Raw genomic sequence first — 18,164 nt, 5'->3', positions numbered from 1 at the left:
TCCCTGAGGCTCACTGGCCAGCAGTCTAGTCACATTTATAATCCCAGCACTTGAGATGGAGGTAGAAGGATCCTTGGTTACACAGTGAGTTTGAGATGAGAAGGACAGTCTTTATACCAAGTTGACAATGCAGAAAAAAGACAACTTTCAAAATTTCTTCAAGCCATGCTTCCAAAAGATATCTTTTTGTTTCTTTTAACAATTCTCAGAACGCTTTTTCAGTTTTCTGCATTAACTCTTACAGTGATGGGAATGAAAACTCAGGGCCTCTTTCATGTTATGGTAGTGTTCTACCGCCAAGCAACTTCCCCCAACCCAAGGTAACTTTTTGAAAGTAGCTGTGCACCCTGTATGTGTTCAAGAACCATTCTCCTCTCAATAACAAAAACCATGTAATGCATCCAGGTTGCTAGATGGGCCTAAGTGAAATTCCTGTCTCAGGCAGAGCTTGGAGATGGACAGGGCTCTTTCATGTTGAAGGGCCCACAGCAGGACACTTGGGGTATATAGCACCTAGAATGCCTGTCTAGTGTAGTCTTCTGAGAAGATGCCCTAAAGCAACTCCCTCTCAAAAATACAATACCGGGACTTGAGAGATGGCTCAGTGGTTAAGAGAATTGACTGTTCTTCCAGACATCCTAAGTTCCATTCCCAGCAACCACATGGTGGCTCACAACCACCTATAATAAGATCTGGTGCCAACTTCTGGCCTGCAGACAGAACATTGTAAACATAAATAAATAAAACTTAAAAAAAAAAAACTAGGCAGCAAGGGCCACCTAGGTGCTGTACGTACAGTCTACTTCCAGACACTTCCTGGAAGAAGGTGGTAACAGATCATTCATCAAGCAGGCAGCTGAGGTCTTCCACAAATACAGAAGGCCCCTTTAGGGACAGTTCAGCACCTCCCATCAGAGGGCAATTGGTATGAAGGGATCCTTAGAAAGAAAGAGCCCCTCTTTCTCATATTTCTCGCTCCTCTTTTTTCCCTTTTTCCTTTCTTTTTTTTTTTTTAAGATGGGGTCTCATGTAGCTCTGGTTGGCTTCAAGTTCATCACATAGTCAGTCACAAAGAACCTTGAACTTCTGATCCTCCTGCTTCAATCTCCCTAGAGCTAGGTTTATAGGCACGCACTATCATACCAGTTTATGCAGTGCTGGGGATGGAACCTATGGCTTTGTGAATGCCAACAAAAGGGGTTTTCTAAAGGCTGCAAATTCAGAACTGTGGTTTAGGGTCCAACAGTTCCATTTCCATGCCCTAGATCCCTGCACCTTGTCCTGCAAACAGTACCACAGGGACATTTTTTACACTTGACTTCTGTCTTCTTTCCCTCATGCGGAAGTAATTTTCATGCCATCTCCCTTCTCCTTTAGCTGCCCATACCACCACCCTTATTTCCCAGGCAAACAGAATCCCAGAATGTCACCTTGGCTTCCTGGTTCCCTGCTACTTGCCTTTGGAGCTATAATCCTTTATATCAACCTCATCCTAAAACAGACTTTCCTTTCTTGGCCTGTCATCGCCTTTCTCTGCATGTCCAACAGTGGAGTTATCCCAAGGAGGCACCCAAGAAGCCATAGCCAGTCAGGCAGCCCTGGTGCCTCTGCTGTGATGCCTGCCAGCAAGTGTCTGTCCCGATACCTGGCAGGCGCAAACCACCACCAGCACATACCTGATTTGCCACCAGGTATCATTATAATTAGTCACCGTAATTGAAGCTGAACACAATTAATTACATAATTTTTGAAGTGTTCAAGTTTAATTCCATTAGAATTACATCATGAAACCAGGGAATTACATAGGATTACCAACAAAAAGCAAATAGGGATGAATAAAAGGAACTCCAGGCTGACTCTCCACATGTCTGACTCACATCCAAGGCTGGAGCTCAGAGCCCATCACCACACCTGTTTCAAACAGACCTGTGGCACACAGCCAGTTGGGTATCATAAGGACCTACCTCTGAAAGAATCCATAACTGCACCCCAAACACTGGGGGACACAGGCCTCCTGGATGCTCAGTGACAGTATAGCATTGAAGACTACTCCTTCCAAGGAAGGATGGTCTCTCTAATAGTTGCCATTCCTCAACCTCAGCTTTTTAGAACCAAATGTCATGCTAGTAAAATGCCACGTTTCCCATTTCTGTCATGACCTCACCCAAAATGGCAAGCCTGGGTACATTCAATCTGGGAAGGGCACTAGCGTAGGCCTTTTTCCTGGGTCTGGCCCTCCCCATATCTCCTGGGGACTATGGCACTGCCACACACACCCTCCCAGTTCAATTCCTTATTGCCTGTCCTTTCTTGCTGTGGTCTACCCTTCATATGGAGCTTCTGGAAAGGTATTTTGCAATGCAAATCTAAGCCTTCAACTATTCATTTTCAGTCAGTTGTTCCTCCAGGTCTTGGAAAACAGAAATACCTCCATGTGCTGTGCTAGATGCCCTGTTCCCTTTGTTCCCAGGACCCCAGATACCAACAAAGTGTCACTCACTGCTTTACCTGCTTTCTGTCTCACCTATAGGAATGTAGTTTCCTGAATGCCAAGAATTCCTTGTGGTTCTAGAACACAGTCCAACCTAGCACTAAGAAACAGGATGTTCTGAATATTGACAAACAAAGCAGTTGAAGGAGGCAGGGATACTCGAGATCTCTCACCAGTAGAACAGGTGCTTACTTTATGTCAAGAAAGATCTGAGGCAGTCAGACACAATGGAATATGTTCAGTAAGTGAGTGGAGGGCTAGACAGATGGATCAACTGGGGAAGTACTTATAAGCATGAGAGCCCAAGTCTGATTCCCAGAACCCACATAAAAAACTGGGTGTGGTAAAGCACACCTGTAATCATCTGGGTGCTGAAGAGACGGAGACAAGAGGGTCCCTGAAGCTCACTAGGCCAGCCAACCCAGCCTACTTGATGAACGCCAGCCAGTAAGAGACCCTGTCTCAAAAAACAAGGTGTATGGCCAGGTATAGTGGCCCATGCCTTAAATCTCAGTACTCATGCAGCAGAGCCAAGCAGATCTCTTAAATTTGAGGCCAGGCTGGTCAACAGAAGGAGTTCTAGGACAGTCAGAGCTACACAGGAAAACCCTGTCTAAGAACAAACAAACAAATAAAACAAAGTGTATGGCATCTAAGAAATGATAGCTAAGGCTATAATTTGGTCTCCACATGCACATATGTACATATACACCTGCAAACACTCGAGTGCTCACACACACACACACTCACACACAATGAGTGCAGGAACAGCCCAAGTAGCCTGTGGAAAATACAAGTTGATCCACAAACAAAACAACAAATTATTTCACTCAAACATGTTATTTCCAAAACCACACATTTTTGCATATTTTCTCTTTATTTTTTATGTTGTATTTTTTTCTTTAATTTTATCATTTCATAACAAACCATTGTCATCCCCCCCCCCCATCTCCATCAAGGTCTACAAGATGGATCACCAGGTAAAGGTGCTTGCTGTATAGTATGACAATCAGTTTTAATCCCTGGGACCCACGTAGCAGAAAAAAAGAACCAACTTCCAAAAATTATCCTCTTATCCCTACACATATGCTGTGCCCTGAACATTCTCCTATACGCATACACATACGAACAAGCAAGTGTAAAATATTTCATGTACATCAGCCATGCAAAATAATATTAATAATTTTCTGAGTCCAGAGTCATCAAAAAAGCTCAGTTTCCAATAATAAATCGCTAAGAAAAATAATATGTGCAGAGTGTCACTGTGACCAGGATGCTTCTCTGAGGACAGATGGCCACCCACACAGCTCTCAGAAAGTCAGTCACTGAACATCTACTACACACCACCTTCCCCTCCTGCAAGCTAAAAACAGATCCCTTGTAGGGCGCTGTCCTGAGGTTATCAGAGGACTTGGGAGGCTCTGACACCACACTCAGCTCTAGCCCCAGCCAACACAAGGTTAAACACTCACTAACAGCACAATAGTACATGGTTCCCCAAACTCATCCAGCATAGTATTGTGTACAAGTTATGAACAGATACACTGGTTGAGAACACAGGCAGGGGATCTAGGAAGGAGGGCTCCTTTCAGCCCGCAGCTGAAGAAGTTTCAAGCAAGGGTGCAGTATCTTAGGCAGTGCTTTTTGTCAGCTAAAGAGGAAGCAGAAAGCACACAAGCTATGAAGGTCCCAGCAACAATAAGTCTACCTGAGGTTGGGACATTAAGTCTCAGGCCAAGGAAAGGCCAGGTTCCACAAGGCAACCCAACCAGGCCCCATTTCACTCTCCAGCTACTTAGTAAACAAGACAACCAGAACATTTCTTAGGCAGCCTTTCTGAGTCCCCGAGACCTCCCTACACAGCTGAATTTATATAGCTTTCACAGAGTTGTGTAGGGATACCATGGAATAAACTAAGGGCCTAGGCCATGACCTACTAGTGTTCACTGCCCAGGAAGCGGGGGCTGGCAATGGGGGGAAAAAATAAACTCCCCTGCCCTATCACCAGTAGACATAAGCTGGTGACAGTTTATAAAGCCATCCTGTGAGCAGCCTGTCCTTTCCTTTCTCATTCCTTTTACCTGACATTGGAACCCCTACATCCAGAGCTGTAAAAGTTAAAGTGAGGAGGCATATCACAGTCAAACTAAATCTTGGGTTCAATCCCTAGCACTTCAAAAATAAGATCTACAAGTAAAGAAACCTTTACCCACTCCATCTCCAACAAAGATAGGCAGGTTTCTCCTCTCTCTCCCTCCTCCCCATCCTTCCCTCCCTCCTTCCCTTTTTCTGTCTCTCTGTCCTTGGTACTGGGGATTGAACCCTGGGCCTCCTACATGTTAGGCAAGAGCTGTACTGATGAACTACATCCTTAGCCCAAAATTTTACAGGATTCTCAAGCATTAATCAAAGTCCCAAAGACTTCAATCCATCTCCCTACTCAGCACCAACCTTTTGCCCAGACATTCAACACAGGAGTACCCCAAACTCCTGAAATCCCAAAAGAAATGAAGTCTCTTCCCCTTGCTGGTCCACTCCTTCCCTTGTGCCCCTACAGCAGCAGGTCATATCCACTACTGAGCCATCCTACTCCTCTCATATCCCACCTGCCACCCTTGCTTCCCCAAGTTCATGCAAATGCTTGCTTGTACAGCCAGACAATGATGTCATCACCACGGAAATATCCTAGGTAGTACTTTCTTGGACTAATGAAAAAACAGGGAAAGTGTGGGCTATATAGACGGCTGCTCTGAACCAGGGCTGGCTGGGTACCAGGCCCATGAGAGTCCTTCTGGGGAATGGGCTGGTGCAACACATTCCTCTGGCCCAGACGCCCAAACCTGAGCACTTTTAACTCCAGGCTTGCTCTGATATTTGCTGGGTTCTGACTACTAGACAGTAAGTGCCTTTGCCACTCAGTGTGGAAAGTACCCTCCTTGTCAGGCTACAAGTAGACTTGACAACGAATCTCCAGCATAAAACTATTCTGTCCAAATCTATTTTTTAAGTGGATTTTTAGGGAGCTAGGGACATGGCTCAGTTGGTAGTGCTTATCTAGCATGCATAAGGCCATGGGTTCTATCCCCAGCATGGCAGGATGGCGGTGGGGGGATGACAAAACAAAAACCCTACATGGATTTGAACCAACATGTGCAAAGAAGGAATAAATGGGAATGCAAATCAAGCATATCCCTTCAGCAGATTTCCAAGTTGAGCCATTTTAATAGACCAGTCCTACCTTTCATGATATTAAGAACCAGATTTCAGTTGGAATGTAGTTCAGAGGTAGAGTATTTGCCTAGCATGGGCAAGGCCCAGGGTTCAATCCTCGGTATCAAATGAAAAAAGAAAAAGAAAAAAGAAAAAAACAACTTTGCATTCTAAATTTAACCAGTTAAGAGTCCCCAGCAGAGCACAGAAAGGCCAGCCCCTGAAGAGGCCACATCCTTCAGGCAGCACTTCCCAGCTGTGCACAGCCTAGGAGAGAGTGTGTCAGAAAATACATGTAGAACAAATAGTGGACAGCAGGTGCCTGAGAAGTCAGGACAGTTGGATGGTGCCCCAGCTGCCATGTGGACCATTAGAGACACTGAAGGAGGAAGTCAGCAATTGGAAGGGAGCCCCAGAGACTCCCGGCCACCCCATAACTGTTTTCCAAACAGTTTCCCCCATTCCCCATACTTGGCCTTCCTTTTCCATCCCTCACCATTAGATTTCGTGACCTTCCAGCTGCCCCAGTCATGCTGTCAAAACCTCCTCCTTGCCATTCAGTCTGTTTCCTCCCAGACAGAGCCTGTCACTCCTCCAGGCGGGAAGGAATGCATGCAATCAGGTTGAACCCTCAGATGGGTGGCCAGAGGGAGTTTCACAGGAGAATGTCTACAGACAAGCATGATTCTGGGTTTGCTTCTGCTGGAATGAAGAAAGGTTTAGATGCATCGGAGACAGACATCCATCAGAAGTTCTGTCTGCCAGCTTGGGGAATGTGGTCTCCATTCCATGCCAGAGTAAGTTGCTGTGGGTGTTTATGGACAGGCACACCATGATGAAATCAATGGTTTGAGAAGATTCATCTGGCAGCCCAGTCTGTCATGGATTTCAACCTACTCTGGATGGACAATTTTGAAACAAGTAAAGATTGTGAACTCGGGTGGCATGCGTAAGAAAAGGCAAGATTTCATTGGCAATAAACAACCCCAAACTGTGTGTGTGTATGCACGTGGGCAAAGATTTCAGTAAAGTATCAGCAAACTGTGGGATGACAGCATAATTACATACCAAACTGAAGCCATTTAAAACAGTTGCAAACCACTTCTAACTCCCCTGACAATGACCTTCAACCATGTCTAGTAATCCTTCCTTTCCCAATCCCACGTTGTACTGACAAGGGTGGACAAGGGAAAAAAGAAAAGCAATTTGTTCCCTCTAGGATGGCCTACTTCAGGTGACACTGTACCATATCCTGGTGGAGCTAGAAAAAGTACCCAGCCATGCCATGGGTCCCCTGTGCTCAATGCAAAGGCGGTGGCAGACCTCATCACCTGAAGTGCAAGGCACTCTTACAGCAGCCAGGCTTCCTGTCTGGCTCCAGGATTCCCAAACTTGCCTACTGCGCAGAAACATGATCCCAACTTGAACCTGTCTCCCACTTGGCTGGAAGATATGAGAGCACGAGTTGTTGCGAAAGCAAGAGATTGAGGTAGGGCTGAAACAGCCAAGTCAGTAAGTGAGCATTCTAACACTAGTCTCAGCGAAGGCTACCATGGCCATCATTTTCTGTTCCAAAGACTCAATGGTTCCGACACTGAATGGAACTATAGCTCAGTTCAGAATTTAAGGTCTATGCACCATGATGAAGTTTTTTCCCACACTGGAAAGATCTGAGCAGCATAGGCTGCTCTTGGTGAAGGTAGCCCATAGCAATATAATATGGAATCACAAAGGTTCACGTTTCTAGGCTAACTAGCATGGTGAAAAACAGAAAGGAAAGAGCACAGCCTGGAGTTGAAGTACTGCCCTATAATCATGGCCCTAGGGAGGCAGGAGCAAGAAGATCATGAGTCCAAAGGCAACCCTGGCTATATAGCCAATTCCAGGTCAGCATGAAATCCTGTCTCAAAACATAAAATGGCTAGTTTGGCAATATAATGCTCAAGAAGCAGAGATAGAATAATCAAAACATAAAGAATAGATTAGGCCAGCAAGATGGCTTAGCAGGTACAAAAACACTTGACAGGCAAGCCTAAAGACCTGAGTCTGATCCCTAGCACCTACAGCTGAAAGGGAAAACGGACACCAGAAAGTTGTCCTCTACCCACCCACCCCCAAACATACCATGGTACATACTTCACACAATAATAAACAATTTTTTAAAAAATTTTAAAGAATATATTTATTTCACCAGTATCTGCCATGCTTTATGGAATGATTGAAGAAAATGATAATCAGAACAAAAGAATGTAGCTGTCTCCAAGGGGAAAAAAAAACAAAATCCTTTCAAACCTCATCAATTAAAAGAACAAAATTGTAATATATAATCCCCTCAAGTAATAATTTAAATTTTCATTTACATCTTATCTTCTAAGAATCTCAAAATAAAGTTCCACAAATACTTATTAAAAAAAAAAGTGGTCATAACACTGAAGATGACAGGACTAGCATGGCAGGAGCAGGGCAAGAAATGACAGGCAGAGGTGACAGAGCTCTGGCAGCCTCGCAAAGGCTAAGGGCGGCTCCACGGTGGCCCTTCCTTACCCAACAGCCCCCAGGCCTAGCTAAGGTTTGCAGCTCCAAGCTCTTGAAAACAAGTTTGCCTTCCAGGCCCAGAGAGATGGTTTAGCCAATAAAGGCACTTACCACCAAGCCTGAGCACCTACTATTCCAACTCTGGGGGCTACATGATAGAAAGAAAGAACTCACTTCCAAGTTGTCCTCTGAACTCACCTCTTACACCACACACACACACACACACTTAAATAAATGTAATTTTTAAAATAATAGTTTTCTTTCTGTATCATTTACTAACTTTTTAAAAAATTTCTCTCTCTCTCTCTCTCTCTCTCTCTCTCTCTCTCTCTCTCTCTGTGTGTGTGTGTGTGTGTGTGTGTGTGTGTGTGTGTGTGTGTGTGTGTGGTAGGGGGTATATGAGCACCTATGTATGTAGGCACTTGACTGCAGAGGCCAGAGAGGGAAAGCAGGTGTCTCATTTATTGAGACGGGTCTCTCACTGAACTTGAAACTCATCTTTTGAGCTGGGCTGACTAGGGAGCTCTGGGGATCAGCCTATCTCCTCCCCCATAATCTGAACTTCCAGCCATGCTCCCCATAGTTGCTAAGAATTTAAACTAGGCTTCTTTTGCTTTCACAGCAAGTGCTCTTTCTCATTGAACCATCTCCCCAGCCCCATTTTACTAACTTTCATCAAATCATTTTTAACAGAGTAAACAGGCAGGAGGGAACATGGCAGTAAACCAAGTTCTCAGAGGTTCAAAGAATGATGCAGTAATGGCCTTAAGGTGAGTTCACAGCTTCTGAATCCTTAAAACATCAAACTATGTTAGAAAACAAAAGCACAAGTTATTAGAGAGAAAGACCCAACTGAAAGAACACTACCTTGCTTACAGGAGGAGGGCAAGTGGAAAGAAGCTCTTGAGCTGTGGGTTAAGTTTAATCTTTTATTTTTTCAGACAGGGTCTCACTTAGTCCAGGCTGCCCTCAAACTCTATGTATTCAAGGATGACCCTGAACTTCTGATCCTCCCTCATCAACCTCCCGGTCCTGAGATTTACAGGTGTGCTCCATCTTACTGGGTGTGGAACCTAGAGCCTGGTGCTAGCAGGCACTCTACAACTGTACTACATCCTCAGCTCTGATTTTATTTTCTTCATATACCAGGTGGACAGGATCTGAGAGTCCCTTCCATCTTAAAAAAAAAAAAAAAGCTGTCAACACCCAAATACATTTTAATGAGAGTATGAACGGCATTCCGTTGCTCGACATTTTGCAATATTCACTTAAGAAAAGGCTAATTTATTCATTTGTTTCTCCCTTAACCAAACTTGGGATGCCTTGAAAGCAACCATAGACAATTTTTTTTATAATGTTAACTGCATTTCCTTATTGAGCAAGTACAGCCGGACAGAATGACTCTGCAGCCTCACTCAAGGTAATGTGAAAAAAGAAACACCTACTCGGAGTTCAGAGTTTAAGCTCTGGTAATTTCCTTCAGCATTAACTGCATAAATCAAACACTTAAGCGCATCCTCGATTTCAAACAAGGGTGAATGAAGGCAGCAGGGGCTGTAAACTCTGGTGACTTAGAAAGGTGTGGCCTGCTTTCCCAGCCACTCGCTTCAAGGACACTTGAGTGGAAGAAAGCAGTTTTACTAGACTTGAATCTCCAGCGCAGCTACTGCTTCCTTGTTCTGCAGTGTTTCTTGCCGGTGGCCTCCTGTCCTCTCGTTAGAAAGACACCCCCTCCAACCCCACATCCTCTTACCCCACTTCCCATGGCCCAGGGCTCTATTAAACACAAAACTCCTGTCAAATGCCTGTGGCCTACAACAGTAAAGAAAAAAATACAGATGAAAATGAAGAAATTGATATACTTTATTTTTATTTACTATAACTTTTTTTCCATTGCTAGAGAGGGAACCTTTTGATTTTCACACTAGGCAATCGATCTACCAGACATCCCTAAAATTCTTTTGTTTGTCTGTTTTTCAAACTTACCGTGTAGCCCTGGTTGATCTGGAGCTCACTATGCAGACCAGGCTGGCCACAAACTCAGAGATCCACCTGCCTCAACCTGCAGAGTACTGAGATTAAAGGTGTATGCTACCATGCCAGGCATAGCCCTAAAAATCTTGAAGAGGTTTACAACAAACTAGACATCTTTCAGAAAGGTGTTCACTTCAGAATTTTTAATACAAACAATGTATACCACAGCACTTTTTAGAACTGAAGAATTCTTGGTACAGCTGCACTGAGACCAATAGACCAACACAGGTTCTCTCAATGCCCAGGACACCATAAGGACACTCCCTTCCCTGACACACAATGCTCGTCTCACCAACTTTCTCAGAACCCAGCTTAAAAAGAGACAGGGCTTGCAGGGCAGTGATGGTGCACCCCATTAATCCCAGCACTTGGGAGGCAGAGGCAGGCAGATCTGTCAGTTCTAGGCCAGCCTGGTCTACAGAGCTAGTTCCAGGACAGCCAAGGCTTCACAAAGAAACCCTACCTTGGAAAAAGGAAGGAAGGAAGGAAGGAAGGAAGGAAGGAAGGAAGGAAGGAAGGAAGGAAGGAAGGAAGGAATCTGTGCAGGGCGGTGGTGGCGCACGCCTTAAATGCCAGCACTTGGGAGGCAGAAGCAGGTAGATCTTTGTGAGTTTGAGGCCAGCCTGGTCTACAAAAGCTAGTTCCAGAACAGGCTCCAAACATACAGAGAAACCCTATCTCAAAAAACCAAAAAAAAAAAAAAAAGAATTTGTCAGGGATGAGTACAGTGGTTCATGTCTGTAATCTCAGTATTGGGATGGGTCAAGGCAGGAGGACTACTCTGAGTTTGAAACTGTCTTGTGCTACAGAGATAAATTAATTAAAGAATTTTAAAAGTGGGACTCAAAGCAACTCAGGAAACATGAACAAGACCAACAACTCCAAACACTTCTTAGAAAATCCTAGTACACATACACACAGCAAAACCTAATTTGGAACATACAGAAAGTCAAAGTCGCCAGGTGGCTCTCAGAAGTATACCCTCAAAACCTGAAATAGGAAAAAGGCAAAAAGTTCAGGAGATCCTGGCACTGATGTGTTAGTGAAATACACCCCAGACCAAGTAAAAATTTTAAGGCTTTCAATGAAAAAGCCTTTCATTACATGTAGAATTTTTAGGCAAAGTAACTTGTCCCTGAACTCAAATCACCATCAAGTTATCATAAAATGTAAATCTATGTTTGGATCATGGATGAGCCAAGAGTAGTGACTGGTGCCCTTAATCCCAGCACTCAGCAAGCTGAGGCAAGTGGATTGCTGAGTTCAGGACAGCCAGGGCTAAGTAGACAGAGAGACCTTGTCTCTGAAAAACAAAAAACACCTCTTATCCAATTGCCTCTGAGATCTTTTTACTCTCAGACATGACTAGGATGTTCAGGTAAATAGCAGATTGGGGCAAAAAGAGGCTTGTGGGCCTCTCTTCAAATATCACCAACAAAATGAATAAGCAGCAGCAAGTGTCCCTCCACTTGGCTATGGTCAGACTCCCACGAAAGAGTCCAAGAGCCCCACCTGTTTCCAATTAGATACCAGAATTGCTGGAGTGTTTAAACTGCATTTGCTTGCTACTTACACAAAACAAGTCTTCCAGGTTTTTTGAATGGTTAAAATATGTTAAAATAAGATTAAGGGTCTGGTTTAAACAATCAGAGGCAGGGGAATTTCAATTGAAACCAAAACTATCTCTCTGCGGCAGCAATAACCCAGAGCTTCAGACAAAACAAAAAGACGAGGTAGACACATTTCTGCCGCTGACAATGACTAATAAAAATCGGACCTTTCTTGGGAAGGGCATATATACTTTAAAGCAACGTATTAAATTTCAAATAAATTTAAAATAATTCTTATAGTCACTTACAATTCTATATAGCAGAATAACTTACTACAGTAACTTGACATTCATGTTATGCCCCAGTAAGATACGTGAAATTTTTGGAAACTATAAAAAGAACCAAGGTCAAGAACAGAGATTTTTCTTATGGTGACATTTCTCTTAAAGTAATATACAGATTGTCCCCTAACAAATCTATCTTTCCTTCATTTCACTATGGAATAGAGACTTGGACTTTTCTCTGGCCTTATTTTTCCTACAATCCCAGGAAAACCTTGACCATCAATGGAAAGCTCCCACACACACTGATAGTTTTCTCTTCTTTGACTGTCAACAGAAAAGGTACTTTTAAAACTAGTAAGTGTCTTGGGCTCAGTGGGGTTGAGCAGATGGCAGGTCCACTCGAGGGATTAGGAGAGAAAAATTCTTGAATATACGGAGTTGTCTGTTCCCATTTCCAAGTTAGACCTGAGTATTGATAGAAGACGGGCCAAAGGGCTTCAGTGCACCCAACCGCATCAAGAGTTACTGCATTATTTTATCCTTGCACTGACTTGTGCCTTTAAAAAAAAAAAAGTTTCACCCAGGTAAAAGCTTTAAGCAACTGATAATAACCCTTCCCACACCCAGTCTCATAAGACACCTATATTAAAAGAACCAGGAAAAGAAAAAATAGGAGTGCCCTACATCATTTGTTCATTCATTATCCTATCAAAGGCACTAAGGGAGGTATTTTAATTGAAATTATATACTTATTACAAGGAGCAACGTTGGAGTGCTGGAAACACAACTCACACACACAAACACATGCGCACACACATACAAATTCAAGCATGGCCATAAGAGGAAAAAAAGAAAAGCAACCAGAAAATGGACTTCAGCAAAAACTGAACTGGTTTTTTAATTTGGGGAGAGAACAGTTTTAAAGTTCACTTTTGCAGGGAATTTTCAAAAGAGAACAGATCACACTACAGGGAAAACGCCCCAGACTGACGCAGTCACAGGCAGGCCCCATCCCCGAGAAGATTCAGAGCTCCACTAATGTGAAAACAAGTTACAAGAGTTAAATATACCTCTTTTCAAACATGTATTTAAAAGATAAATTTATACAATAGTGTTTTTCTTAATTAAAAAAAAAGTTTGGTTTTTACAAGTCTAGGACAGGATCAAAACTTGTTCAACTAGTCTTAGCAATGCTAGAGCACACTAATTTTGCACAGAACAAGCCTCGGTTGGTGATGAGAAAGGAAACAGTCCAGTTTTCAGAAACTCTCTTTAGCAGCAGACATCCACTCCAAGTCCCAAGGTGGTTTTAAGACCCAAGAAGAAGGGGCATAAGAACATAGCCCTCCAAGATGCTGAAGGGGTGCAGGGTCCTGCTGCATCAAGCCAAGACCTAACTGGATCCAGCTAAGATTCAGAGAAGGCTTTCAGTCAGTTGAATCTCAGTGATACCTAAAAAATTCTCACCCAAAATCTCCAACTCTCCATTAGTGAGAAAAGAGGACCCTCAACCAGATACCAACTCGAAAACCCTGGACCTAAGCTCCCAGATAAAGGAGCAGTCCAGAATCACACTTGATCTTTGGCATTCCAAGTTCAAGTAAGGCTTTCAAAGTTGCCTACAGGTGACACAGTTGAAACCACCTAAGGCCAAATCGTTATCTACCAAAAGCCAATAGGCTCTGTAACAACAACAGTGCTTAAACAAAGGGTTTTGTTTGTTGTTGTTGTTTTAAGAGCAACAGAAAGTTCATTCGTGTTAACTATAAGGGAAACTTAGAAGGAAGTCATGAGATGAAATGTCCTCAAGATCCCCCAAGAAAGCTAATCAATGTATTGGGGGGCTGGAGAGGCTGCAAGAACATATACCAAGTTCATAAAATCTATTAATTCTCAAGAAACCAAATCATTTTTCTGGCCTTCTTTGGGAATCCTTAATAAAGGAACTTTACTGATATTAAACTGGAATGTCACAAGGGGGTAGTGATAGTGAAAATTAAGGTTTGTTTCTTAAAATTCCACAACGGGTTTTACAGTAAGCACACGAATTAAATTATGGTAAAAGGGAGCTATTTTTCCAAAAATAGGGTAGACCAATTAATCAAAAAATGCCATCCGGCTGTGTACATTACATTCAGGAATCTAATTTACACAATGACACTATGGAGTAATCTATTTTAGTCAGTAAATACTCGAACTTCTTTAAGTTTTAATCTTATCAGAAATACATATTTCACATAGTCTTCCTTAGTTAAGAGAAATGGGAGGAAATTTCATAACGAGTATGAGTCTGCCTTATCGTCCTCACGTAGGCAAGGGTAGAAAAAGCAAGCACAATTAAAGTTGTTTCACTCCACTTATTTATGTTTTAATCCAATCAGCTTCGTTTCCTGCAGGCCTACATATGGAGTTCGTTTGTTTCAGACTCCTAAGGGTGCTGCGGGTGGGTTAGGAAAGTTCACTCAAGTTCAAGTTCAAGCACACTTCAGAGTAGGGAGCAAAGGCGGTTCCCTAGAGATGTTATGGACCATCTCTCTCACACACACACACACAATGCCGCTCTGGACCACAAAACTGTTCCCACTCCCCAGGGTCCCCAATGATCAAAGCTCTGCGGGCTCATTCGCCGCTCACCTTCAACTTGGCTCCGGCTACGCAAAACATCCACCTGGCTGATTCCCGGGGCTGTCCAGGAGCCGCGAACGCGGAGCTAGCACTAGCAGGGAGGGCCCCAAGGGCGAGAAGCTGGTTCAGATGAGGGGTGGCAGGCAGGATACCATCCTCTGGGCACGCAGGCAGCTCCGCGGAGAAATGGGAAGCCCCGGCACCATCCCCTCGAGGAGATGGGGAACCACAATCAGTCTCCACACGGTCCAGCGGGGCCCCCGGGGCTTTGCTTTCGAGAACCGGGCTGGAGAAGGCAGCTTGCAGAGGACCTGCCGCGCGCTCCATAGCTCCTGGGGCCCCTTAGCAGAGAAGACAGAATACACCCCTCCGCGAAAGAGAGTGAGGGGCTGGAGTGACGCAAGCGACGGGTCAGTGAGGCGAGGGAGCCCTGGAAGTCCCTGAGACGCACAGCTAAGTCTGTCTGCACCGATCAGTGATCCGGTAGGAAAAGCGCCCGAGATCGGGTCACGCAGGGGCCTGCACTCGGTGGAAAGTTGCAGCCTTCCTCCCGCACCTTCCCCCTCCTCCGGGGCCGATCCCACACTCTGCGCGAACCACCGGCGTCCCCCGCCAGCCAAGTTTTCCCCTTCCAAAGCTTTCCCCCACAACCCCTTCCCAGGGAAGTCCCCCGGCGCAAAAAAAGGGGGACAGATCCAGCTCCGCAGTCACTTTCACGCAGCAGACACACAAAAGAGCGCGGGGCTTGCGGGTTGGCCCCGGGACGTAAACAAACGGGGTGGGGGAGGGACCCGCCACACCGGGAAGCCGGTCCCCTAGCCGGTCTACACCGGTTGACAATCCCTTACGGGAGTAGTGGAAAGAGGAATGGTGGCGGCTCTGCCCAAGGAGACCGACCGGGGAGCAGCCAGGAGCTCCAAGCCTCCCGCCGTCTCCACGACAAGGGGCCACCCGCCAGCCTGGCCGTCGCCGCCGCCGCCAGCCGCCGGTGGCCGATCTGACCCTCCCCCGGAGCCGGCGGCACCACAGCGCCACCAGCTCCAGCTCCGCCGCGCCGGCGGGGCAGTGGCGGCGGCGGCGGCGGTCCGCGACTCTCTCCTCCCGGAGACAGAGGAAAGAGAGAGACAGGCGCTTCACCCCCCACCAGCAACTCCCCACAAACTTTCCCCGGGAATACGCCGGGGCTGAGCCGGGGGGAAAGGCAGGACGTGACTGGCGGGAGGGCGACGAGCGTCCCGCAGCTCTCTGCTCGGCGAGCCCGCCACCCCTCCGGAGTCACCCCGTGGCGCGTCCCCCTCTTTAGCGCGCGCGAGTTCCCACTGAGCCCCCGGGGGGGGGAGACCGCCGCTCCCCCCTCCTTCCCACCGGGGTCCCACGACCACGACAGCGCGCGGGGTCGGCCACGACGGCGACGGTGGTGATGGCGATGATGGTGGGGAGGAAGACACCCTCCGGGGTTGAAGGGGGCAGACACCGGGGGGCAAAGATGTTGGTGGCGGCTGGCGGCTCCGGCGCCATCTTGGGCTGATCGATGAATTGAACAAAGAGGATCAATTTCTGATCAAGCCGAGTGATCAATGAGAGCCGGGGAGCCCGAGGGACTCGCCGCCGACTCGGCCCCGCTCTTCTCCCGGCACCCCCCTCCTGCCTTCCCCCGTCGCCTCAGCACCCCCGCCAGGGCCTGGCAGCCCGGAGTGTCACCCTCCTTCCTGAGGGAGGCCGCGACCGCCCGCAGCCCTCACCCCCCGGGCGCGAGGCCGAGCGCCGAGAAGCCTGACCTGCAGCTGCTGTAAATCAAAGCGCTTCCAATATTGAAACATCGATCCCACATTGGCCGCCATCTTGAGACATATTGAGACGGAGTGAGAGGCTGATAGAGAGGGGGCTGGAGTTCAGGAGCCGCCAGGAGGCAGCAGGCGGGCGGGCGCCAAAACCCGGCCTGGAGCCGGCCGCCGCCTCAGCCACCGCGGACGCGGACTCCTTCCTCACGGCGCCGCCGCCGCCACCGCCGCCGCCTCCGCCGCGGAGTCAGGAGCCTGAGGGTAACGCGGCGGCGGCGGCGGCCTAGGCGCGCGCGCGCCGCGCTCTCTCCCCACAGCCCGAGCGCGGGCATCCGGGGCCCTCGCGACCCCTCACCCTTTTTCCCGCGCGCCCCGCCGCGAGCCCCCCTCCCCGGCCGCGCGGCGACCCTGCGGCGGCCCGGCCTCGAGGGGGCGCTGCAGGGTCTCCACGGGGGCCCTGCCGCTCACCTAATGGGAGGCCCCCCGAAAAGGTCGCACGATCGCTGGGGGGGGCTCGCCCCGGGGTGAAGTCCCCAGGCTTTCTCACGCGGTGACGGTGGGCTGCGCCGCTCGCGGCCGTGTGCGGGCGCAGCGCTCTTTGGCCCCGTGCATGCGGAGCGTGCCATGACCACCTGCAAAGCCGGCGACCCAGACCCACCGCCCGTCCCGCGCGCGTGTGCCGGGGATGACCTCACTCCGGTCCCCTGTGCGTTCCAGCTGGGGGACCTCCAGACCACATGGGTCACGACCAGTGTTTCACATTCGAGGAAGTACAATTGTGTAGTGGTAAAGGGAGGGGTTGACCACCAGCCCAGGACCCTCCCGCGGCTGCTGTTGCTGTGCTCGTGTTCATGCCCCACACTCGGTGCGATCCCCAAATTGCACGGGAACACATCAGCAAGTGGCAGCAGGCTCCCCACCCTTCAGAGCCGCTCCAGCTTCGGCCGGGACTGGCAAAGTCTTAGAGTATAGCTCTGTCCCCAACCACGCTTCTGCGACACAATCCAAGAAACTTCCTCTGTGGTTCACTCAGCTCTGCGCCTCGTCTTTGCAGGCAGAAAGTTTGAAAGCGTGCGTTGCACTCAAAACGGAGCGCATGTTCCCGAGTTTACAGAAATGCTCACTTTAAAACCGAGAGTCGGGGGAGGAAATTCTCTTTACGTTTCCTCTGGCCCCAAAGTACGCGTTTTAGGATCGTCATCTTTAATGGATTTATTCACACCAGCGAGTTTGCGTTTACAGTAGGGTTACAGTGTTTTCACTCTTCTGCGTCTCGTTGAACGTGTAATTAGTTAAGACAAATCCCCCAAATTCCTTAATCTTTAAAATTATATGTAAATAACGTGTGTATGGAACACAAAACATGACAGTAGAAAATAATTGCTCTCAGGGCCAAGTTTGAGGGTTTAGCGCTAATCGGTTGCGGTGAGATCGATATTTTTGGAGAAAGGGGCTGGAAGTGAAAGTTCCCACCCGAGATTTAAAGAACGCAAGTGTCCCAGATCTTGCAACTGCCGCCCGAAGCGTCTCTGTCACGGAGCGGTCGAGACCCGGTTGCACTGGGCTTCCTAAGTCGCAGCCTCTGAGCCGCAGGAGCGCCACGAAGCAGGTGCGTGGGAGCGCGCGGGCGTCAGGGGGCGCAGAGCCAGCCTCC

General features: G+C 47.4%; 1 protein-coding gene across 6 annotated transcripts in view; it reads right to left on the bottom strand.

Annotated features, from left to right (window-relative positions):
- The window catches only part of Cux1 (cut like homeobox 1), a 324,514-nt gene extending 307,715 nt beyond the window's left edge, over positions 1–16,799 (bottom strand). For 4 of the 6 annotated variants that reach the window (XM_075976432.1, XM_075976450.1, XM_075976441.1 and 1 more), the window contains exon 1: positions 16,508–16,799. In XM_075976432.1, the coding sequence (XP_075832547.1) occupies positions 16,508–16,570 (63 nt within the window). In that variant the 5' untranslated portion in view covers positions 16,571–16,799. The remainder of the gene's footprint in view (positions 1–16,507) is intronic. The other 2 variants (XM_075976471.1, XM_075976479.1) reach the window with 1 other exon arrangement.
- Positions 16,800–18,164: the final 1,365 nt, after the last annotated feature.

This window comes from Microtus pennsylvanicus, chromosome 1 (assembly GCF_037038515.1).
Source record: "Microtus pennsylvanicus isolate mMicPen1 chromosome 1, mMicPen1.hap1, whole genome shotgun sequence".
Taxonomy (NCBI): domain Eukaryota; kingdom Metazoa; phylum Chordata; class Mammalia; order Rodentia; family Cricetidae; genus Microtus; species Microtus pennsylvanicus.
This window is presented reverse-complemented; position numbering and strand designations above follow the sequence as displayed.